Source organism: Canis lupus, chromosome 6 (assembly GCF_011100685.1).
Source record: "Canis lupus familiaris isolate Mischka breed German Shepherd chromosome 6, alternate assembly UU_Cfam_GSD_1.0, whole genome shotgun sequence".
In the NCBI taxonomy this organism is placed as follows: domain Eukaryota; kingdom Metazoa; phylum Chordata; class Mammalia; order Carnivora; family Canidae; genus Canis; species Canis lupus.
Window position 1 is genome coordinate 14,776,050 of NC_049227.1, and position 24,872 is coordinate 14,800,921.

A 24,872-nucleotide genomic window follows, 5' to 3' on the forward strand; every position below is an offset into this window, starting at 1 on the left:
TTTCCAGCAAGATCAGAACCCCAGGGTTGCCCCAAAGAGCACTTTATTCACAGCAAAGGACGTCACCATAGTAACCACACTTCAATTCCCTGAGAACTTTTCCATTATCGGTGGCTTTCCTAGCTATGTCTTTGCAGAAAGAAAAACAGAAGACAAAACACACCCCACGGGCCAGGTGTGCCAAGCTGGGCCTGCGGGGGACAGGTACGGTACAGGAGGGGGCAAGGGTGGTCCAGATGCTGGGACATATAAATATATGGAGCAGTAGACATTTCCATCAGCTTGAACAACAAAGATCATCTCAATTTTGGCTTCTGCTTTTTCTGATCCACAGAAAAGATAAAATAACACCCGCCCCACCCACCCCCCAAAACAAGAACACCTTACCTTTTACCCACCCCCTTATGAGAAACAAGCACAGTAAAAAAATACTGTCACAATATTTACAGACACGCCCATTATGGGCGACTTTCTCTCTACTTCAGAGAGGAGATAATATGCTCAGCTCTGTCTTCCCATCATGGGGAGACAAAGAGAAGACCTCCGCAAGGACTGGAAAGACACCCCACCCAGGATGGTTGGGAGGGGAGCTGCTATTCACCTGGCCACATGGTCGCAAGGGGCTTCATGGGGTGGCTGCGCCCAGGTGCTGGCTGCTGTTCCTCTGAGCGCAGTGTGTGGGAAAAGGGGCTCGGAGGCAGGGCCCCCCTGGCACAGAGCCTGCACCCGACAGGAAGGGAGAGGCACCTGCATATCCCTGCAGAGCAGCCCCTGGTCCTCATGCTGTCGAAAGACCCCAAAATAATAAAAAGGCCCACAGTGACCTCTGACTCACATCCTGGGATGGGGCACCAGAGCCTGCTGACCCACGGGGCATGGAAAGGCAGACAAGTGGCACTTTGGCCTGTTCCTTGGCAGAGCAGAACTGCCCAGCAGCCTGCTGCACACAGGCACAGAGCACACACACGCAGGCACGGCCCTGAGGGAGCCTCGAATGCCAAGGCCAGGGCGGCACAACACAGGTCCCCGGGCCCTTTGGATACCAGGGGCGCCCGAGGACGGGGTCTCAACCACGGCTGCTAGAAGACGGTGGTGCGGGGACACCAGGGTGTGTCCGGGTACAGGTGGCAGTGGATGGAGCGGAACCTGTAGGGATGGAGTAGAGGGCTGGTCTGTGTGGGGAGTGGGTACTGAGACCCATCTTCAGACCCACCGCCGCAGGGGGGGCCCTATTATACCCTGAGCAAGGCTCCTGGGGGTGCTTCACAGGACCAGCTCCTGCAGACCCCCTACCCCCACCGCACCCCAGGGGACCTGCCGCACATCCCAACCTCTATCTGGACCTGCTTCCTCACCTGGACGGGTCAGCCTCCACTGAGAAGGGCCCCTTCATGTGGATGGCATTCCGCTTGTTCTCGAACATGCCATAGCTGAGGGTCACCTGTGGGAGGAGACACAGAGTGAAGCTGGGAGGGGCCCCCATACCCTGGGCTCTGTCAGTGGTGGGCCCTGTGGTTTTAATCCAGGGGTACAGCTGTGCCTTCTGTCCTCCCTTGGACCAAGAAGGAAGGCCCACGAGTCACACTGTACCTTGCCCCACCTGCCCTGCACGACCCAGGATGAAGTCTAGAGTGGGGGCTTCAGCGGAGGCCAAGAATCCTCTGCTGCTATATATAGGAAGAGCCCCCGGGAGCCCTGCTGGCTCAGCGGTTTAGCGCTGCCTTCAGCCCAGGGCCTGATCCTGGAGACCCAGGATCGAGTCCCACATCAGGTTTCCTGCATGGAGCCTGCTTCTCCCTCTGCCTGTATCTCTGCCTCGCTCTCTGTGTCTCTCATGAATAAATAAATAAAAAAATCAAAAAAAAAAAAAAAAAAAAGGAAGAGCCCCCAAACAGCACAGACTAGGCATGTCGCGCAGGATAGGAGCAGGGTCCTGCCGGAGGTGGGGGTGTCCGAGGGGCAGCCAACAGTGGGGCCCTTCTTAATGTCCCTGCTTACAACAGTGACTCCCCATTCCCCCCACACCACCTGGTTCCTCCTCTGGTTTTCCCCTTCCCTCCCAGCCCAGCAGCTCTCCTCTGCCCAGGCCGGGGCAGCACACCTGCTCCCGGAGCTCCGATGCTGGCACCTGCTGCAGGTTCTCCAGGTGGGAGTGAAAGAGGCCGCTGCGGATGAGGGGCACACCCAGCAGGGCCTCCACGATGTAGCCTACGGTGCAGTCATCCGGCAGGCGGATCCGCTCGGCCGTGCTCATGAAGTGGCCCCTGCTGCAGGAGGAAAGGACCCAACAACCGCTGAACAAAAAGGCAGGAGCTGGTTGCCCATCAGGAGCTTGGTAGGACCCAGCAGGGAACGAAGAAGCCAGACTGGGGAGAGGAGGGAACATGCCCCTGGGGAGCTGGATGCAGATCCCCTCCCAGTGCAGCACCCTGCTCTGAACCAGCCTGACAATTCTGAATTGGAGGTTACTGGGTGCAGAAAAGAGTCCTGCCCAGTGGTGCCTGGGTCTGGCGCTGACCAGCCCTGCTGCCCAGTAGGCAGGAAGTGACCAGTTGGGGGCGGAGGTGGGAATTCATGACTCAGCCTGCCAACGAATGAGGTTAGGGACACCTGCTGCTGGGAAGATGAACGAGGCCAGGGACCCAGGGTAGGTTCATGGCGGGGGAGGGGGGGGGACGGGACACGGGACACCAAGAGCACTCACCTGGCCCACGGGCTCATCTTCAGGGCCAGCCCACGGCTGATGCAGAAGCCAGCCCCGCCGGTGGCAAACCAGAAGTGGACAGGGCGCTGTGGGAGGGGAGCATGGTGAGACCCTTGCCCCAGGCTCCAGGGACACCTTTGGCCTCCTCCCCGCTCAGCGCAGGCCCGAGAGAGCAGGGCACTCACCACCTTGTTCTCGCTGACCCTCTCTGTGGCCTGGATGGGCCTGTCCAGACTGGGCTTGCCGATGTACACATCCTGCGTGTGCGGGTAGCTGGCCAGCAGTCGCAGCAAAGCCCTGACGTTGACATAGTTGTCATCGTCCACATGACAGAACCACCTGCAGAGAAGCGGGCAGCAGAGGGGACAGAGGGCAGGGCGTCAAGGGGTGCAGAAGGCCAGGGCAGGGACCTGGAGGGGATGGGGCACAATCCTTGGGCGGCAGCCTGAGGCCAACACTCACTTCCTCCCCGATTCAATGAAGTGGTCATACTCCACGGCCATCTTGCAGGACAGGGCCTGGCGGCTGTGGGCAGCCGAGCAGTTGGTGTTGACCACGTTGCCTGTGAACAAGGGAAGGGGGGCCGTTAGCAGGTTCGAGCTGGCTCAGAGAGGACCGAGCACCCTGTGAGAGCGGAGCAGCGGGGGGGGGGGGGGGGGGGGGGGGGGGGGGGCGTCCCAGGGTGCCCTGGGTTCAAGCTGTGCCCTGCAGCGGGCTCCCTCCTCGGCCCCCTCCCTAGCACAGGGCTCACGGCCCAGTGATCCCCCCCACCCCCCCCACCCCCGGCCCAACCCCCTTCAGGGCAACCCCGGCCCGCCCCAGCCCATTCAGGCGGCTTTTTCCCAGCACCGGCCACCTGTTGCCGCCACATCAGCTCAAAGGGCCTCGGGAGCTGAAAGGACCTCATTTGCATGAGAATTGGGTGTCCCCCCCCCCCCTCCGAGTGGTGGGGCGGGGCATTGAGCAAACCAGTTGAGTAAACTGCCCTCTCTGGCCCGTGGCCTCTGTGACCTCTCTGGAGGGGAGGAGGGCGAGTGGAGGGGACAGTTCCTCCCAGGAATGGAGTCCCCCTGGCCTCCCCAAGCCCAGGGCTCACCCGTGCGCCTGGCCAGGGCTTCATCTTCCCCGTCGGTGAAAATGAACGTCTGGAAGGAGAAACATGGCCTTGAACAGGCAGCTCTGTGTCCCCCAACCCCGGGGCTGCTGTGGGAGCGGAGCTGGATACCCCAGGGCTCCAGCAGCCACAGCTCAGTCACGCCCACCCTTCAGTCGGCCTGTTTCCCCACGTGCACAGAGTGGGTCTCCAATGCCCAACCTAGGCAGAAGCAGGGCTGGGACTCCTGCAGACCCCACCCCCCATGTCGGCAGCTGGGCCCCCAGGTCGCTGGGCGGCTGTGCCGGCACGAGCCAGGTGGGGCGCCCCGCCCACCCGCCAGGTAACCGGCTCCCTGCCTGCCCCGCACACCTGGCGGGACACACACCCTTATTGACACAGCGCCCAGCCTGCAGGAGGGGGCAGAGGGGCTGGGGGGGGGGGGGGACAGGCGGAGGAGGTCGGCTTTGGGAAGCCAAGTCTCAATCAGGGACAAAGGCCTCTGCTGGGCGGCTGCCAAGCCCTGGCGGACAAAGGGCCCGGAGGGAGGATGAATCACCAGGCATTGTCCGCCAGCTTTGTCCTGGGCCGCGCGGCGAGGGGCGCCGGGCTGGCCTTAACTCGGCCGCGTTAAGCAGGAGTGGCCGAGCTGCCCATTACCATACAGCTGGCCTGGTTAACTGGGCCGGGCTGGGCGAGAGGTCCAATGGGCAGGGGTGAGCCACAGCACTACAGCCTTCTGGGCTGGGCCTTCAAGTCTGCCCCTCCCCCGCCCCCACCCAACACCCTGGGCAGGGTGACTAGCCAGGCAGGTCACCTTCTCTGAGCCTAAGAAGGCACCGTTGTTCTCCGGAGACGCCGATCATCAGAAGGGTTGAGGCAGGAAACCGCATGTGCCCCAGCCCCAAGATCAGTACCCCCAGCCCCCACGAGGCCCGGCAGCCCCCCTCCCACTGCTCAGGCAAGGAAATCCAGGCTGGCAGACAGGCCTGCCCAAGGCCACATCAAGGCTCCACCTGTGCCAGCTCGGGCCACCCCTGCCAGGATCGCTCCGAGGAAGGGGGAGGGGGGCAGTGGGGCGGGGCCAGGAGCTGCCGGCACCCGCCTGGGCCCGTCGGCACACGGGGAGGAATGTTCCTTCCTCTGCCTGGCCCGCCCAGCGCGTGCCGCCCAGCGCACCCAGGCATGGCTGAATGCAAAGCCGGGGCCCGGTGCTGGTGAGGGGGGTGCTCTGAGCCTAAGAAGGCAGAAGACCCCCACCTCCATGCCCACCGGACCTGTTTCCTTCTGTGGGTCCAAGGGAGGATCTAGCACGTGCAAGCCTGGAGCACAGTACACATCCAGGAACCTGGGGGACCCACCTCGAGGTGGCCCTCTGGGCAGCCCCCCGCCCCTTGCCTGGCCTGACCTCAGACTGGAGCACATACTCAGGTGAGGCCACTAGCTGCTGATCACAGGCTGAGAACTGGGGCAGACCCCACGTAGGCCCTCTCCATACACTCTTTCCAGAGCCCTGCAGGCACCCCAAGGCAGCCCGCACGCACAGACCTGCACCCAGCCCCCCACCCACTCCCCAGCATCTCAGCCCAGGAATGCTGTGGGAGGCTGAGACCGGCCAGTGCAGACGCGCCACTGCCGTCGCTGGATTAAAAGGAAAATGCTTTCTTAATGAGATCAAGCGGGGCCTGTTCTCCCGCGCTTTGGTGGTGCCCTAAAAACCCAGCCCAAGGCTATGGAGATTAAAGTCACCTTTGTTCAGCTGTGGGGAGAGCGAGGCAGGCGGCCTGGAGAGGGTACCGGGGAGGGTGGGGCTGTGGGGCTGTGAGGGTGCCAGGCCTCCGGTCTCCCTACATCAGAGCAACCAGCAGAGGAGGGGATGGGCTGTCTGGCGGTTAAGAGCCTCAGTATCCCCCTCTGTCAAATGGGCATAACAAGAGCTCCCCTGTAGCCAGAGCAAAGCACAGAAACAGAGTCCTGGGCCGCCCAGGACTCTTCTTTGGTCTCCCTAGCAGCCCTGAGAGGTGGGCTCCATTACTCCCTAAATGTACACTAGGGACAAGGAGGATCAGAGAGGGGCAGCCTCCAGCCTGTGGTCATGCCCTGGGGCAGAGGGGGTGCTGGTCTAGCCCCAAGAGCCTTCCAGAGACCGAGACCACCCCCACCCCACCCCACCCCCGCAGGCCTCCTCCCCACTTCCCCAACGATGGGGCTGGAGGAGGAAGAGCAGGGCAGCAGGGGCAGCAAGGCTGGCCCAGCGCGGGCGGGAGGACACCCACAGGAAGCGGCATTGTTCCTGGAGCTGCGATTCAAAGAAACACAGGATGCCAAGCTCTCCCCCAGCAATTGTGGTCGCTGTGGTGGCAGCCGCAGAAGCCTGGCCCACTCCTGTGAGGGGGGGCATGGGGGCCAAAGGTCCAGCCCCTCATCCTGGACTCATTGAGCACTGTCACAGTGTGGCCCCTGCTGACCGCCCCTGCCCCCCACCTACCCCCACCCCTTGACTATCATGCCAAGTGCTGGAAGTTTCTTATACATGCTCTGTGCTTGTGCTGTCTAGCTCAAATGGCACCTTCTCCAGGAAGTCCCCCAACCCTCCACGTCAGTTAGATGCCCACTCTCAGCTTGCACAGCCTCTCTGGGTTTCCCCCACCAAAGCCTGGACTTCTCAGAGTCTTCCCCCATCACACTGAGTCTGAATCACCAGGCACAGGACTGGGAGAGGAGGACCCTGGTTGGGATAGTTTCAAGGACCCCCTCGCCCAACAAGGCGATGTGAAGCCCTCTGGCACGCCGTGACACACGAGCTGATGCTGGGGCAGATGCAGCCTTTCCTGGGTGGGTTCAGAAGGAAACCTGAGTGGCCCCTTCAGCAGGGACCTCGGGGCCCAGGGCAGTGACAGCCCCCACCCTGACTCATTCCCTCCACCTCCACGTTCTGCCATTCCTCTTACAACACCATACTAGAAGGACAAGGCTTTCCCCATTTCAGAGATGAGGAGACTGAGGGTCAGAAAGGCCTCAGGTCTTGCCCAACATTACCCACCTCGGCTGGCACTGGTACCCAAGACCCCTCGACCACCCCCTCTGCTGGAGAAAGCCCCTAGGGTCTGCACTCAGAGCTGGTGGCAGCCCAGGGGAAGCCGAAGGCTGCCAAAGGTCACACAGCAGGGAGGCAGAGTCCTGGGGGGGTAGGGTGCCTGGCTCAAGGATGGTGCCCCACAAGGGCTGTCAGTCAGGGATGGGGGGGGCCGTCGGCCCCCTCATCGCCAGGCAACCTGAGTGGCCAGCACGCCAGCGGCGGTTCCCATGGAGCGCATAGCTGCACACAAGAGGCCGGACGCCTTTCTCCGTTGGAGAAAGGGGCTTTGTTACCTTGCCCAAGCGGCCGGCGTGAGAGCCGCCGGGCGCTGGGAATCCTAACGGCCCGGCGGCCAAACAAAACCCCCGGCCCCCGCCGCCCCCTCCCGCTGGCCCGCTGAGCCCCTGGGAAAGGGGATGCTGCTTTCCCAGGAGGCTGCCACGGGGCTCCCAGGGGGCCCCCTCCCCAAACGGGAACCAGAGAGGACCCTTCCCACCCCCCACCCTGGCCCCCATCATGACCTCACCAGAACCCAGTCCCAAAACAGGGCGCAGCCACTCCAGAAGATCCCAGGACTTCATCATGAGGTTTAAATAGGGAGGAAGGGGGGTGGGATCTTCTCTGAGCCCTCACCCTAGTCAAGGGTCTCTCAGCTTCATCCCAAATGCCCACTCAAGCCTTTGAATGTCCTAGCCCAGGGCCTACCCTCCCTCTGCTGCCCCTCCCCTGGCAGGGCCCACACTGCCCGCCCCAACCCAACCATCCTGCTGCAGCCTCCTGCTGCAGCCTCGAGGAAGATTTTCAAAGTGGGGTGTGTCTTGATTATGTGTAGGAAGCCAATGTGCAACGAGCGTGCAGTTAAGCACAAGGTTCCAAACTCCAGAGACTCCTGTGCTGTGGGGACAGGGTCTCTGCACACCCCCCCGCCCCGAAAAACAGTTTTCTTTGAAGATGGATTCTCCAGGGCTCACCAACACACGCTCTAACTCCAGGTTACCTTGAACGATGACTTGTCCCCTATCCTACAGCAGAGACTTGGGGGGGGGGGGAACACCAGCCCTATGCTGGAGGTTCTCATTCCCCATTCCACCACTAAGAACAAGTCTTCCTCCCCAGGGAAGGGTCTGCGCCCAGTGCGGGTGCCCCACGAAGAAGAATCGGCTTTGGGGGGATTTGGAAACGACAGCACCTTATTAATGGACTCCAGCGTCTGGGGGGTTAGGAAGCGTCACAGGGCACCGACCCCAAACACTGGCAGCTGGTGTAGAGTCATCGCACACCATCCAGGGCTCTGGGAGTTGGATGGGGTCGCGTCCCCCTGTGACACTTCCACAGCTCTCCGGGGAGAGTGGCCCCGGCAGGCACACCGGGCTGGGAAGAGAGGGACCGGCGTCACGGCCCCCAGGAGTTCCCGGCGGCTGGACGGAGGCGCGGGCTGGCGCCGTCGGACCCGCCGCCGGCTGCACCGCACGGGCCGCGAGGGCTCACCATCTCCTTGTGGCGCGAGATCCAGGTCTCCAGCAGCAGGTCGAGGCGCGCGCGGTGGAACTTTCTGGTGGTCTTGACGGCGATGAAGACGTCGTGGGGCGCCAGCGGCTCGGCCGGGGGCGGGGGCGGGGGCGGGGGCGGGGGGCGGCCGTCGGCGGGGCGGGGGGCGCCCCCGGGCGGCGGGCCCGCGTCTCTGCGCGCGCGGCTCAGCAGGCCGAAGTACTCGGACAGGCTCTGCACCTCGCGGGCGAGCGCGGCGGGCGCCGGGGCCGCCTCCAGCCCGGGCGCCGGGGCCGCCCCCGCGGGGCCCGCCAGGCTGCGCAGCGCGCGCCGGCCGCGCTCGGCGGGCACCGGGGGCGGCGGCGGGTCGGCCGTGAGCACCAGCAGGCAGGCGAGCAGCGCGCCCGCCAGCGCCAGCAGCAGGCGTCGGCCGCAGCGCTTGAGCATGGTGGGCTGGTGGGCTGGCGGGCTGGCGGGCTGGCGGCCCCCGCGCCCTGCCCCGCGCCCTGCCCCGCGCCCCGGCCCGCCCCGCGCAGCCACGCCGAGCAGCCCGGGTCCCGCGGCGCGTCCAGCCGCCCCGGCCCGCGCCCCGCGCTCTTAAACCTCCCCGCGCGGCCCGGCCCGCCCCGGGGCGTGGCCTCCCGCCCCGCCCCGCCCCCCGCCCCGCCCCCCGCGCTCACTGGCCCCCGGGCCCCGGGGCGGGGCCGGCGGGTCGCCCCCGAGGCTCGCAGCGCCCACGTGGGGCCGCGGCGGGGGTCTGGGAAAGGCCGGGCGGGCGCGCCGCCCCCGCCCCTGCGAGCACGTGCGCGGCCCGCCCCGCCCAGGTCGTCCCCGCGGGCGGCTGCGGGCCGCGGGCTCCGGGCGGCCCCGAGGGGAACCGGGCCGTCCTCCCTCCCTCCCCCGCAGGCCACTGCACCCCCGACCCCGCAGCCTCCCCTTGGGGCGGCGCCTAGGCGGAGCGTCCGGGACGACCGAGAAGGTTCCAGCGAGAACGCACCTGTGCTTCGTTCCACCTTCAACGCCCCCCTCCCCCCCAGCTACCTTCCTCGCATCCCAGCCCAGCGGCGGGGGGTGGGGGCCGGTCCCCGAAATCCGCCGGGCGCCCCGCCCCTCGCGGGATGAAAGGCTGCCCCTCCGTCCCGTTTGGTCCCTCTCTGCTCGGGCCAGATGCGGCCCAGCTGCGCCCCGCCCCGCCCCCGGCACACGGCGCCCCGGTCCCCAGGCCTTCCCACGGGCCGGGCCCGCCCACCGCACGAGCAGGGGCGGCAGGAATGCGCGGCAGCCCGGGGTGAGCGCGAGGGGCCAGGGGCCCGGAAGGGGCGGGGGGCGGGGGGCTGGGGTCCGAGCTCCCTGCCCCCCGCATCTTCCGGAGGCGCAGCTGGGGGCGGCTCTGCGCTTGGCTGCGCCTCGGTCCCCTCCCTCTCGTCTCTGGCATCCCCTCGTCGGGAGGCCCCCTGCGACCACCGGAGCCAAGGTCCCAGGTAGCGCTCACTCCGCCCACGGCTGGTTACCTTCACGGCGCTTAGCCCTCCTCCTCCACCTGAACGTCAAGGGCAGGGCCTGAAGGCAGTAGGATTGACTGGGTAAAAGTCTGGCCCCGGTACCAGATTCCTGCCCCCACCCCCGGCGGGGGGAGGGGGGAGCCTGTGGCCCATTTGCTCTTGGGGCCCTGGGGCCCTACCCCAGCGCCTCTGTCCTGGGGTGTGATGGGGGATAGTGGTTCCCAGGCGTCTTCCTGCCCCCCTACCCCAGGTAATTAGCGGGGCGCCACCTCAGGCAGGCAGATGCCTGAGCAGATGGTGCTGGCCATGCCCAAGTGACAAGCCTCCCGTGGTGTCACCTCCTGCCATAAACCCCTCCCCCATCAGCCAGAGCCCAGCCTTGGAACCTCTAGGCAGCAGGAGAGGTGGGGGTGGGCAGGGGGAAAAAGGACCCTGTGACTGCACGGGCTGTCCCCACATAGCCAGCTGAGCTCCGCCCAGCCTCAGGTCTGAAGTCCCCATGGCCCTTGCCCTACCACCAACTCCCATCTATCCTCAGTCTGGGCTATTTTGAGAAAGAGTCCTCTCCACCACCTTCATCTCTCCTCTTGGGCATTCTCTGCCTGGTCTCCCTGTCCCCGGTCTCCCTGCTGTATTTATTCTGCACTCAGCAACCAGGCCCCTCTGATCATCCCACCCCCCCACCCCCCCGCCAGCACACACATACACATGCACAAACAGATCCGAATCTTCCATGGCTCCTCGGTGCCTCTGAGTTCAAATCCTGGCCTGGTGTCTACTTGCCTTGGGACTCATTCCCAGCCCCATTTCTTGTTGCACCCTACAATCCTTCCCATTCTGATACAGCCCAAGCACCATGGAGCCCCAAAATTTTTGCATGAGCTGTGCCCTGTACCTGGGAGTCAGGTCAGTAGCATCCTTGCTTGCTACCCTCTAGATGCGGAGCCTTCTATAAGAGGTAGAGGGAGCGCAGCACACAGCCGTGTTGCCCCATACGCCCACCTGACAGGTTGCTGAGGAGATGGCACTCCCTGCTTTCTCTGACGTGTGCCCTGGCTACAGGGCCCTTTGACGCACCAGACAGTGGGCGCACTGTGCCCATTGTACAGAAAACAAGGTGAAGCTCAGTGGACTGCTGTCTTGCACTCAGGGAGGGAGGAGAGGAAGCAAGGTACTGAGAGAGGGACTGGTCCAGCCTGGTGGGGGAGGATGGCTTTCCTGCACCCCCTTGCATCCAGGCTCCGGGAGTGGGGGCCCCGGGTGCGGTGCGGCTGTCTGTCTGGGAACACAGGACAAAGCCTTATAGCATTCTTGTGGGGGCCGTGGACTTTGGCAAGAGTGATTCAGTTTCTTTGCTGTCAGGAGAATGGAATTTCGTGGTGACTCCTTGAGGTCTAAAAACCATAAGGGGGTGGCCGGCTTCGCTACCCCCCCCACCCCTTCCCCAGCCTGAGGCGCTCTCCTCCCTGCCCTTGCCCAAGGCCCAAATGCTCCCACCAGGGACCCACTGAGCTAAACAGCCATGGGAGAAGGGGAGGTGCTGGGCTCAGGACAGGAAATGGGGAGCCTGAGAGGGGAGGGGGGTGACCAGGTCGCCAGGAGGCCCCCACCTGGGGAAAGGGGCTGGGGCTGCTCCAGGACCCTGCTGCAGGCATAGGCACAAGCACAGGCCAGGGGCTGGGGGCCCCTCTGGAGCCAGAGGGCTTGCCTCGAAAACCCAGGTCCTTTCTCAGCTCCAAGCCTGGGACCCAGGACGTTTCTGCTCTGAACTTCAGGTCTCCTCCCATGGCCTGAGGATAACACTACCTTGCGTTTTATAAGGTGCTTATGGGCAAAACGTCAGACAGGCAGTCTGGCCCTCTCGTCCAGGGACATGGTGTACATACCTTCTGGGCAGCTGACCTCATGGTGTCTCCACCAGCCCCTGCATGGGGCTCCTGGGCAGCAGGTGGCTGAACGGCTTCGGAACTGCCCCTTAAAGGGGTACAGAGAGGTGCCCAAGGAAAATGTCACCACGAAGTCTCGTTGGGGCTCTACTCTCCCCACCCCCAATCAGGCTCAGAGGCAGTACGGTGCCCCCACTTGAGTTCAGGCCTGCGGGCTCAGCCTGTGGCCTTCCGTGGATGGAGTCGGTCCCACCAGGTTCTGGAAGCCCCTTCTCCACAGGCTCCTGGGGACCTTGGAGCTGGCTTCCTGTGGATCGTCTCTTTCCTGGGAAGATCCAGGGGACATAATCGGTGGTTAACTCGCAAGAAGTCATCAAAGGCAGGCCTGTTCCATGTCACCGGAGCAAGCCTTCTCCAACCCAGCAGTGGGGCCCAGAGACAGAAGGCACTGCCTCTGAGATCTGGCAGCAGGAAGATGGAGCTGGGCATCACGCACCCTGTTGGACAGACAGACATGAGGGTTCCTGCCCCCCCCCCATGCCTCGTGCTGCTGTGAGGGCATCAGAAGATACCTGGGAGTTAGGGAGGCTTCGAGATGCCAGGGCGCATGTGGGCCCCCTAAAGGGCAATGAGTCACCTGGCCACAGAGGCTCAGGGAGGGCCCCAGCCCAGAAGCTTCTGGACAAAGAGTCCTGCTGGCAGGAGGGGAGGTAATGAAGAGGGATTGGCTCAGAAGCCCAGTGCAGCCGGCTCTGTGGCAGGAGGGAGAGGGCACAGCAGGCGGGCGGCAGCTGATTCCCATTACTGCAGCTGGGGTAGGCACTGCCCCCACGAGAAAAATAGACAGCCTACAGCTGTGAATGGAGCCCCTGGCCCGGCCCAGCCTGCCTGCACACCCACTCTACCCAGAGTCCCTCACCCCCAGGCCGCGCTTTGTGTGGTCTTGGGCCAGTTCTCTCCCCCTGTGCATCTCAGGATTTTACTTGACTCTGTAAAGTAATGTGGCTGCTGCTTTTCCTGCCCTGCCCTACCCACCCCAGGCTGGTCCTCTGCAGCCGTAGTGGCAATGACCACTGGTGGTATGGCCCTTTGGCCTGAACCCTGGGGCCTGGCATGGTCAGAGTGGCCAGGTGACTCAGCCTAGGTGGCTGAGTAAAGCTTCAGGGGATACCCTTCAAGGCCAACTAAATGCTACTTCTTCCAGGAAGTCTTCCCCAACCCCCTGTGGTACCCAACCCCATCCTAGTGGACCACATGAGATTATAACTGCCCATTTCCCTGCCTGCCTCCCCAGCTAGCCTGGGAACTATGTGAGGACAGGGGCCACATTGTGATCCTCATCAGTGCCTTCCCCAAAGTAGGTACCCAGTAAACAATGCCTGAACAGATGAGTAAGGGAAGGGACAGATGGATGGAGACACAAAAAGAGAGATAGATGGATGGTTGGGAAGGTGCTGGATGCTGGCTACATGACCGCAGAAACACTATCATCCGTGGCTGTGCCCCAGTGCTTAGAACAATACATGGCATGTATTAGGTATTTGAGAAACATTTGTTAGATGGGTGGATGGGTGGATGGATAGATGGGTGGGTGGATGAACAGATGTGGCTGGATGAGTAGATGAACAGACTGGGTGGGTGGGTAGCTGGCTGGCTGACTGGGTGAATGGGTGGATGGATAGATGGGTGGATGGATGAACAGATGTGGCTGGATGAGTAGATGAACAGACTGGGTGGTTGGCTGGCTGGCTAGATGAATGGGTGAGTGGATGGATGGATAGATGGGTGGATGGATGAACAGATGTGGCTGGATGAATGGGTGGATGAGTGGATGAACAGACTGGGTGGTTGGCTGGCTGGCTAGATGAATGGGTGAGTGGATAGATGGATGGGTGGGTGGGTGGGTGGGTGGATGAGTGGATGAACAGACTGGGTGGGTGGGTAGCTGGCTGGCTGGGTAGGTGGGTGAATGGGTGGATGGATGGATGGATGGATGGATGGATGGATGGATGGATGGCTGAGTGGATGAAGAGGCTGGGTGGGTGGCTGGCTGCATGTAGATATATGGACATACAGGCTCAAGGGAACACCTCCTGCCTCTTTCCCCCAGGCACCAGCCCCAGGGAATGTGGGTTTCCGGGTAAGGAGGCATGGCTGCCCACTGAACTCTGGATTGGCACCAGGGATGAAGCCTGAAGGCAGATCTGAGGTGGGTGGCAGGGGCTAACACCCCTAGATGCCCCAATGACCACCATATACTGTGGGCCCACCGTGCACTGGCAGCGTTTCTGAACACCACAGTCAGAAGGCTTCTAAAGGTCTCACTTAAACTGTTGTTCTTGCAGATGGGACATGGGAGATCCAGAGAGGAGAAGAGGCATGCCCCTGACCCCACAGCAAGTCGGGGAGAAGGAGCCTGTCAGCCATGGGGCAGGGTTTCTACACACCAGGAGGGAGACAGGCCTCTGCCTGGCAGCTGCATCTCTTCCTGGGGGCTCTGTGTGGAGGCCAGACTGGGCTAATCTGATTTGCAGCCCCCAGGAGCAGAGCCCTGGCTGTGAGAACACATTACTGACGTCCTACAGAGGCCAGACACCCACCGGGGAGCCACCAGAGCCACTCTGCCCCAGCCCGCCTTTGTTTTACCAAGAATGACTAGCTTGTGCTGTGGCCACAGGGTGGGGCGTGGCTGTCCTGGAGCCTGGCAGGCCCCAGGCATGACCCCTTGCCCCAGGCATGACCCAGTGCCCATGTCAATGGGACCAGACCCTGGGGGCAGTGGAAGGAGGGGCTCCTGGCCGAATGGAGGTAGTAGGGATCAGAGTCTTGGCTCAAAGGGGGCCTTGCTCACCATGTGATCCTGACTTTATCTCTGTAACTCCATGACCTCAGGCTCCTCTGCAACAGGAGTGGGGTTGAGTAAGTCCCCTCACTCACGGGGATGGAGGAGGATATGGCATTGGTGTCTATTTCAGGCTGCCCTGGAAGTGAGGGCTGGGAGAGGTTATATGCTCAGGAGTGGCCATCATACCCACAAAGAGATGAGCCACCACCATGGAAACGCTTCATCCACCTGTCTGTCCGTCCATCCATCTGTCCACTCACCCAACCATTCAATAGGATCCCTCGACACTTTCTCCACACCTGGCTCTGCTTGACTCTGGGATAATGAAGGAGGTGACTCAGACACAGCCCCTGGCCCCAGGCAGCTCATAGTCTTGTGGGGAGGATTCTTCGGGCTCTCAGGTGTCCTTCAAACAGGTAGAGCATGGTCGGGGTTGGAAGTTGGGTCAAGCCCAAGTGTGTCTGGGGCCTGGGTGAGGGGTAATCCACTGTGTGCCAGGGTTGGGAGAAGGGGGCTTCATGCAAGTCTTCCAGGGAAGGATGGTGACCATTGACCAGTAGCTCAGAAGTTTGGGCAGGGAAGACAGGGAAGGGGTGCCGCCCAGGGGTGTCTGGAGAGGTTGTACACTTCGGTGGGGGTGTGGGTAGAGAACGGTGGGACATGATGCTGAGGAGGTAAGCAGGGGCCTCTAAGGCCAAGCTCAGGGTCAGGCTTGGGAGGCAATACGGAGCCACAGAAGGTCTGTGAGTAAAAGGGATGTGGTTTGAATTGCGTTATAGAAGGGGACTCGACTCCAGTCCGGCTCAGACACCAGGAGTCAACCCTGAGCCTCCATACCTGTCTGTCCCTCTGGGCCTTGTGTCCTTGTGGCCAGGCCTTTGCTTTCCCTCCTGCCTTCATTGGGTGGCCCCAGCAACAGTGAAGCTTAGTCCAGGGAGGGTTCTTGGAGGAGGGCAGGGCCAGGCTCCTCAGAGGTAGGTAGGCCCTGGTGGGAAGGGATGAGGGAGGCAGGGGGCGCGGGACAGAGACTGGGCGGAGGCCCGCACCAGCGGGAAGGCCTGGCCTCTCTCTGCAGCCCTGGTTTCCTTGTATGCACATGGTCTGCAGGGACTAGCCCTGGGCTTCTCAACCCCAGAGTGACTGGGGCTCTGGGGGGTATTTGGCAATGCCTGGAGACATTTTTGGTCGTCATACCTGGGGGGAAGTCAGAACTAGTACATCGAGTCAGCAGAAGCCAGGGATGCTGCTAAATGTCCTACAACGGAGAAGACAGGCCCCAGGCAATTTCCCAGCTTGCCACATCAGGTGACCCAAGTGGGAAAATCAGCAGCCAGATGATGGGCCTCTGTGGGGCACTTGGGGGGGGCTCTCCTGCCATGCCCGGGGTCCCCACCAGGTAGGCCTGTGCTGGCAATGAGGGCTCAAGGCTCCACTTGCTCCTCGCTTCCCGCAGGAGGGTTACATGAGGGCAGAGGATGCAGTGGGCAGGGCTGCTGGGACAGTGCGCCAGCCCGGAAGGATGACACGGGGGCTTCTGGGGCGGTGGCCTCGGCGGCAGTGGGGGCAGTCAGTGGGGGCTGGGGCCAGGCCGGACCGCCTGCGCTGCAGTCTGGGGCTTGATGGGGTTGGGGGTTAGGACAGCAGAGCCAGCCTGGCCTGGTCACCCTGGACAGCCACCAGGTGGTTGTAGCCAAGGCCAGGCTGGGTTTGGGAAGGTGACAGGGAGGGGCCTCCTTGAAAGCTGTTTGCTCAGCCGAGGTTTAATCTCCAAAACAGGAAGGCTCATATTGACAGAAGCAGCGGACGGAACTGCCGAAGCGCCCGCCAGGTTGAGCTCCCGTCCCCCACCTCCTGCCCCCACACTGGGGGGGCCCCCCCACAGACCCTGCCCTCCTGTGCAAACGCTCCTACCCCCTCCCACAGCCCCTAAGCTGTGCCACCCTATGCCAACCAGGCCTAGGAGGGGGGGCACCCCAGCTGGCTCTGCCAACGGCAGACGGGGGTTGGTGTCAGGAAAGTAGAGGGGAAGGGGGGGCCCAGGGTGACAGGCTTAGCAGGGCGTCTCCTGCTCTCATTTTGCAAATGAGGAAGTTGAGGCTCAGGGAGGGAAGTGAGCTGGCCTGGGTCATACAGCGTTCGGGTGGGGGGGTTATCTGCCCCAAGTACCCCCACCCCAGTTCTGGAACATGCTGGGCTCGGTGCCGACAAGCAGAGAAGCCCGGCCCAAGTGGACTCCCCAGTGCCCTCCCGTCTGGCACCCCCTCCCTGGAGTACCCAGGGTGAGGAGGACCTGGCTTTGGGCTGCAGCTGCTGCCGAGGCCGTAAATCTCCCGGCTGCCAGAGGAAGCTGCAGGAACGAAGGGGCAGGGTGGGCATGCCCCAGGCAGCTCTGGGGTCATTCTGGGCAGCCACTTTGGCGACGGCAAAGTCAAGCAGGCAAAGCAAGAGCCTAGCAGCCCCTTTCTCTTCCCTGGGCAGCTCACTCCGTGGGACTAAGGTCCAGCAGGTGGGGCTAAAGCCAGTGGGCCCTCTGGACCATCTTGAAGGCCACAGATTCCCTGGCCGCCGAGGCAGGAGGTGGATCATAATTCCAGGTCCGTTCCGAGCCCAGAGCTAACAACTTGCTGGACCTACAAAGGGGCAGTAAGGGCTGAGATCGTTTCATAGGTAGAAGGCAGGGTCCTGCCCAAGGCCATGCAGCGGTGAGCATGTGTCTCCGGCCACCTGGGAGAGCAAGAATCTGTGGGATCAAACCTCCTGTGGGTCCCCAGCAGCCCAGGGGCTGCTGAGCTCCAGGACCCCCACGCAGGGTCTGCAGGAGGGTGGAGTGCTCAGGCTCAGAGGCAGGGTGGCGATGGTGAACGGGCCGCAGACAGAGAAGTGTTGGGTCTCTGCTCCCAGAAGCCACTCTTGGGCCTGACTCTTCCTGGCTGCCCCAGAATGCTCTTTGAGGGCCAGGAAACCAAGCAGGAGTGGGACATACTCAGGGGGAGGACCTGTGGGCTGGCAGGTCTGCTCCAGGAGGTGAGGGGGACAGGGGGACTTAGGGGCATTTCCCTAGGTGGCGAAGGAGTCTCAGCTCTGTCCCCAATACAGTGTGCTGGGCGAAGGCAGGTAGTTTTTCATCTCAGCTGATCCCCCAAACTGCAGGCCCTCTGTGGGGCTCTGAGGGTACCCTGGAGCAGATATTCAGGCCTGGAGCATCCTCAGGGCCTGGCCCTGCCTGTAGTGGCCGCCCCCACTCCAGTGTCATCCCTGCCGGCCGCTGCTGTCACTCTATCCCAGTGACCCAGTTTCCCTCCTTGTCTATGCCAGTGGGGCGGGGGGCCCTGGGGAGACAGTGTCCCCCTTTGAGGCGAGGGCGGCGGTGGATCAGATGTCCCGGGCAGGGCTGTCTGCTGACTAGGGGCAAGGGCCACGGCTTTCAGGTCTTCAATAGCCCAGGATTAGGTTCCGTCCCTGGGGGCCCTGTTGTGTGGCCATTGTGATGGCGTGGGAACGGAGGCATTCTGGGCCAGACAGGGATGCACCTCCCTGCCCACAGGAGCCCCAGCCTGGGGGCCGGCCCGGCATCCTCCAGGGTTGGAGCACATGCAGGCACGTGTACACATGCACACACAGCTACGCATCAACAGGGGGTCCTGGGGAAGCAGGGACTCGGGCTGGGCAGGCCAGCGTGCACACACACCGGGTCCTCAGGCCCTGCCTGGGGGAAGGCGTCCTTCTCCTCCGAGGCCTGGAAAGCGGGGCGTGGGCCGAGTTCAGGTGCTTCTCCTGGGTCTGTACACACATGCACAGCCATCCTCCCTCGGCCCTCAGCTCCTCCCCACCTCTCTGGAGGCTTTCTTCAGCCTCTTCTACTCCCTTTGGAAAGTCCTCCCCAGCTCCCAGCTCAGATTGCAAGGCTGTCCTCTGCTGTTGCTGCTGCTGCTGCTGCTGCTGCTGCTGCTGCCGCCGGAGCCACAGGCCGGTCCCTGCTGGTGTGATGAGAAAGCAGAGGGGGATGGGGAGGGGCTGCCACTCTCAGGAGCTGAGCGCCAGGCCCGTGGCCTCCCCTGAGAACAGGTGTGGGCACGAGTAGGACCCTGGAGAGAGGGCGGGATGCCTTGGCCACCGGGGCCTGAGCACGCCCCCCTCCCCATCACCCTCACCTTCCCTTGGCAGCGACATGGCATGTGGTTCGGGGGCCACTATGCCCAGCCCTGCAGAGAGGCCCAGCGCTGTCCTGGGGCCCCAGATGCCAGTCCTCAAGTGCACGGGCACGTGCCTACCTTCACACGTGCGGGTGAGCCCATGTGCAGAGCGTGCGGTACTGCCCCGGGGGCGGAGGGCCTGCGTGAGCCTGGGCCAGGGACGCGTGGTGAGCACGTGGGCACACGCAGGCGGAGTGGCCCCCGCGGCCCCGCCCCGGCTCCTTCCCTCCGGCCCAGCTGCCACCTGGAAATTGGGAGACGGCCGGGCTGCCTCAGCCTTGCTCCCTAGAGAGGCAGCCAGGCCAAGGTGGGAGGCTGAGGCCAGGGCGCGGCCCCGCCACGCGCTTCCTGTCCAGCGGTGGCGGCAATTTGGACGGAAGGTTGGCCCCACCAGGAAGGCGCTGCCGGAGAAGTGGGGCTTGTGGAGGCTGAGTCAGCTTCCCCCCGAGTGCATCCCGATCCTCTCCCAGGTCTTCCTCCGGAGCCTTCCCTGACCTCTGCTGCTCCTGCTATTCCCCAGACCCAGCTGATGGTATGGAGCCACCTCCACCTGCCCCCGGGCCTGCGTGGGGCCCGCAGCACCCCCAGGCTGGATCCCTACTTCCCCCAGAGACATACTCCCCATGTTCTCATTGCCCTACGGAGGGGCTGGGGGCGAGACAGCAGGCTGTGCTTAGGGGCGCCCAGCCAGCCCTGGGGAGATAGGGCTGGACGCCGGGGAACTTTCCTCCTGTTCAGGGGACCTCGTGACTGTGGCAGCCACAAACCCTTGCTAGACCGTGGATTCCACAACGTCCTTCTGTCTGGGCAGTGACTCCGGGCCCTGCTGAGTTTGGTTCTGGGAACGGAGGGGATTTGGGGCTGGGTGTCCCCTCCAGGATGGGCCTGGCCTGGCCACCCCCTCCAGATACAAAGAGAGAGGTTAGGGGCCCAGAGCTAGCCCATACTGAGGTTTGTGCAGGTGGCTGGGGAATCCTCAGGTCACCCTGCCTTCAGAGCCCTCCTGAGCAGCCACCAAACCTTCCCCTCATGTAGCTGGCAGCATATGGAGGCTGCAGGCCCTATGGTGGACCCTGGAGATGGAACTGGGAGCACAACAGCTCATGGTATCCTGGGGACCAGCAGACTGTAAGCAAACAGATGTAGCTCAGGTCAGGATCGACAGGGTAAAATAAAGGATGGGGACGGAGACTGAGCTGACCAGGGAACACAGTCAGCCTGTGTTCTGGACACACAAGGAGAAAATGAGGGAGGCAACATGTGGGCAGGGTGCAAAGGCACTGGGGTCGGCCAAGGCTCCCTGAACACTTGCTCGCCCATCACAGAACATTCACACGGCATGTCCCATGAGCCAGGGCTGTGTGGGCAATGGATGGGATCTCAGAGGAAGGTTGCCTTAGGCAGAGCCTGTTTGGGGTGGATGGGTGAGGCCTGGGCTGGCCACAGGGGGATGTCCTTCCTGGACGAGCTGGATCCTGAGGAGAGAGGGAAGAAGGCTCCCTATCAGGGGACCAGTTGGCAGGAAGGTGGCCACTAGGAGGGACCCGTGGTCAGGCTGCAGGAGAAGCTGGTAGCTGGTCCTGTGGGTTCCAGAGGCCTGGGCTGCTGTGAGCTCACCCCTACAACTCACCTGGACCAATGGGCTATGGGCCCAAGCTGGGACAGGAGTCTGTGGGACTTGTATCCCCGGAGGTTGTGGGGGGAGGGCCGGCCCAAACTGTCCCCTCTCCCAGGCCCCTGCTTCTCCCCGAGCCACCCAGGTTTGGGAGATGAACCTTTTCAGATCCCCCTGCCCCCAAGTTAGTGTCCTGGGGCTGCTGTAACAAATTACTGCAAACTTGCCTTAAAACTGATATTTATTGTCTTCCAGTTCTGGAGGCCGGAAGTCTCAGATCAAGGTGTGGGCAGGGGTGCTCCCCCTGGAGGCCCCCCTCCCAGGCTCTGGTGGCTGCTGGCCACTGCTGGTGTTCCCTGGCTCGCGCCTGCACCGCCTGCCCCTGCCTTCTGCTCACGCAGCCACATTCCCTCATGTCTCTGTGTCTACCCCTCTTCTTAGAAGGACACCTGCCATTGCTTTTAGGACCCACCCTCAACCCAGCATGACCCCATTTCGAGATCCTTCACTTAATTACGTCTGCAAAGATCCCTTTTCCAAAGATGATCCATTCACAGGTTCTAGGGGGGTAGGACTGGAGCTTATCTTTTTTGGGGGCCACCATTCAACCCAGGACCCCTTAAATGCCAAGAGCCTGGGAGGCTGCACCTTTCTTCACTGCCAAGCCCAAGCCTCTGCCGTTCACCAGAGAGCCTCAGACCACGGGGACCCCCTGACACAGGTGAGTTAGGAGGGGCAGAGAGCCTGCTTGATGGTGGAGGCAGTGGGCAGGCAGCCCGTGGTCCTCTCCTCTGCACAGGTGGACATTCAGGTGGCCTGCCTCTCTGCCCATTCCGGGGGCCCCAGGTACCTGCCTGGCACAAAGATGGGGGTCTGGCAAGCCCTCAACACCCAGTGCTCTGCTGGGCCTTCTCACTAGTAGCACATTTCTGTCTCAGCCTCAGGTCTGGGCATGAGCGCCGGGCAAGTGGCCACCAGGCCCCAGGCCAGCAGGGCCCAGTACCTGCCCCCTGTGATTGCCCCAACGACCGGAAGGCGCCTTCTGTCTGGCAATCACCTGTGCCAAGCACAGGCTCAGCTGATCCTCCAACGCATCTTTTACACTATGTGGAAGGCTGGAGTGACCTCAGCCGCCCGGTAGCAGAGACAAGACCAAAGCAGGGTCTGCAGGCCCCACACAGAGGGTGGCCTCCTTGGCCCTGAGCACTGGCCCCACAGCAGTGAGCCGGGACCACCACTGTCTCTTGTGAGCGCTGCTCCCAATTTCAGCTGCCCATGTGTGAAGTGGGGTGATGGTCCTGCACGCCCACCTTGCTCCCAGGAGCTGGGGAGGGGACCGTGTCCCTGGTCACAGATTGAGAAACTGAGGCCAGAAGGTGCTGGGCCTAGTCTCCGTGCCTAGCAAAAGCAGGTCGGGGCTGACCCAGGCTCCAGCTGGCCTACCACCTGCTGACCTGCTTCCTCCCAGGCCCTCTGGGGGCAGGCGGTGGGAACCGGCCTCGGCTCTGCCTCCCAGCCCCCAGGCGGCTGCCCCCTGGGAGACCTGGTCATTGGGCTCAGGTGTCCCGCACAGCCGGTTCCTCTGCCTCTTCCCGTCCTCACCTCTGTGGAGCCAGAGGGAGGGTCACTCCCCAGGGGCCACCAGTGAGGATGGCGGGCAGGCAGGGTGGCCATCTGGCTGCAGGTGGGCCGGGCCAGCTCTGATGCCATCTCCTGCATCTCCCAGGAGGCTGGGCTGCAGTGTGTCCGCAGTGACCCCTCCACTGCTCCTTCCCAGGACCCCTGGGCCCACCCCCTCCCCCCGGCCAGCCCTGCAGCCCCCAGCCTTCTGTGGTTCGGGTCCACTGGCTCAGGCAAGGGCTGTAGGCTGCAGACTGCAGCTGGCCAGATGCATGCTGGAAACACCCCCCTGTGAGGGGCCTGCCCTCCTCAGCTGCTGGGTCTTTTCTGGGGGGTTAGAATCCAGACCCCATTTTGCAGGAACTGGAAGGGAGGCTCCATGAGGTGGGGGCTGCCGCAGCCCACTCAATGCTCCACCTGTCACTTCCCAAGTCCATCTACATCATACCTGCTCCAGCTTACCTCAGGCTGCCTGGTTTGGGGAAACTGAGGCTGAGTGGGACTAGGTTGCTTTGTTCAAGGTGACTCAGCTTGTTCATCAGCGCCTGGGAGCCAGCTACAAGGGGTTTAAATCTTGGCTGTGCTGGTTATTAGCTGGGTGACCTGTGGTGAGTCACATGACCTCTCTGCACCTCAGTTTTTCCTGCTGTAAATGGGAATGATCAGAAGGCCCGCTCCACAGGGTGTTGTGAGGACCACATGAGCCACTGCACCCAGCCTGGCGTCCTTGCCACGATGGCCACCGTCACTGCCGGCCTTTCCTGCTGTGCCATGGACTCCAGCGCCCCAATCGTGTCTTGTTCAGCACCAGATCGCTGGGCCCAGGCCTGGAGTTAATGCTCAGGGAAAGTTCCTAAGTCGTGAGCGGAAGTTTGAGCCCAGACCTGCCTCGTTCCAGAGCTGTGGCCTCTCCAACTCTGGTTCTCCAGCGAGATCCCCTCCACCAGCCCTGCACCCCTGGTGGGCTTTCTCTCTGGGTCCGCAGGGGTGCTCTAAGGGGGTTGCCTGGACCTGCAGGATGGCAGTCAGGACACTGAGGCCAGGGAGGGCAAACCCTCAGAACAGAGGCACCCCAGGTTCGGTTGGTGCCAAGGAGCTTGGTGGGCTGGGTGGGGAGGCTGAAGCTGGGGTTTGGAAGACAGGAAGAAAGAGTGGGGGCGGGGGGCCTCCAGCCCCTGCAGGCGGGAGCTGAACCTGCTCCCAGGTGGGCGGGCCTGCCCCGACTCGCGCCAACCGGCACTGCTCCGGGCCCAGGCGCCCACACAACGGCAGACCCGTGTGCCCCCCGAGGGGCCCGTGCCAGCCTCCATGAGAGGCCCCACAGGGCGGGGACAGATGGAAGGGCCTTCTGTGCCACCTCCGCCCAAGCCTGGACTTGGTGGGGGGGAGGCCACCGCAGCTGGTGCCTGCACCCCCCAGCACAGCCGCCAGGGCAGCAGGAAAGCCTGCTCATGCCCGCCCCTTGCCCTCCATCAGGGCTCTCCTGCTTGGAAGAGGCCGCTTCCATGGCGCTCCAGCAGGACCTTCATTCATTCCCGCACTCACTCATTCATTCTGCAGACAGTCACAGGTTCTCTCTGGATGGCACTGGGCAAGTTTCTTGCCCTCTCTGGGCTGTGATGTGTCGCAGAGGGCCAGAGGTGCCCGACCCTCACGCGGGTCAGCTGAAGGCCTCTGGGAGGAGTGGGGGCCAGGAAGTACAGGGTGGGGACAGCCACAGTCCCTGACAGTCCAGCCAATGGCAGCTGCAAGGTTGGATCTTCCTCAGCCTCCCTGGGGAGTTCTGGAATCTTGCTCTCGCCCACGCACATGGTGGAGGGAGGCTTCCCCGCCTGTCCTCCCCCTCCTCTTCCTTTCCTTCTCTCAGGACCCCTGACAGTCCCTCCCCACATTGAGGGGCCCCATGCTGCCCTGTGAGGCAGGGCTGCCCCCCTCCGTCCCCGTGACAGATGAAGAAGCAGGCCGGCAGGGCCCCTGCCCACCCTCTCCCAGCTGGCCTCTCTGGCTGCGCCCCCCAGTGCTCCTCCATGCCCGCCTTTTCAGGGGCCTTGCCCTGCTTCCGCTCACCCCCAGCATGGCTCAGGCCTGCTCCAGATAGCTCCCACCATCAGGGGCTTCCCGGGGCCAGGCCCACGTGGGGCAGGAATCTGGGCAGCCCCCGTGGCCCTGGGAGCCGAGAGCCCTTGCGGTGGGAGTAGGTGGGCTTGGCCTGGGTCACGGGCCCCCCAAGCACCCCTTGCATCCACTCTACTGGGTGCACTGAGACTCAGAAAGCTGTCGTGGCAGTGGTGGGTCCGGCAACCACAGGCGGCAAGGCTTGGCTGTTGCTGCTTTCCCAGGTAACCGGGGGGAGGTCTTGGGATCAGATGTGAGTCTCTGCCTCCCCATAGGAGGCTCCAGCCCGCTCCTCCTAAGATGGTTTCCACAGCTGTAATGTGGAGCCAGTGCCCGGCCTTCCTGCCTCATGCAATTGCAGCTTGCCTCCAGAGAGCACGGTAAGCCTGGGCACCTGTGCGGGGATGGCGAGGAGAGACAGGCCAGGTCTCGCCGTGCACCAGTTTCAAGGGATGCTCGCCCCCAGATCAGGAGCCCCGGGCAGTGTCCATCGGAGCTAAGCTTCCCTTCCATCTGAGCCGGAGCCCACAGCGGGGCACTTTCTCCCGGGCGGCACCCCCAGGTGGTGAGCTCTCCATCGCTGGACGCAGGCAAGCAGGAGAAGAGCAGTGGAGAGCCACTGGAGGCCAGGCTCATGGAGTCCTGGGATTCTGGCTCCTGAGGACACTGCGGTGACATCCTGGGCTCAGTGAAAACCTCAAGTGGAAAGTCAGACCAACCCAGACTTGGGTC

General features: G+C 63.0%; 1 protein-coding gene across 1 annotated transcript; it reads right to left on the reverse strand.

Moving 5' to 3' along the window:
- On the reverse strand, window positions 1-8,811 carry LFNG (LFNG O-fucosylpeptide 3-beta-N-acetylglucosaminyltransferase). The gene is made up of 8 exons (XM_038539620.1): window positions 8,365-8,811; window positions 3,801-3,849; window positions 3,167-3,266; window positions 2,890-3,043; window positions 2,705-2,790; window positions 2,102-2,267; window positions 1,356-1,441; window positions 1-1,146 (listed from the first exon to the last, which is right to left on the reverse strand). The coding sequence occupies exons 1-8, from the start codon at window positions 8,809-8,811 to the stop codon at window positions 1,080-1,082; spliced, it is 1,155 nt and encodes a 384-aa protein (XP_038395548.1). The 3' UTR covers window positions 1-1,079.
- Window positions 8,812-24,872: the final 16,061 nt, after the last annotated feature.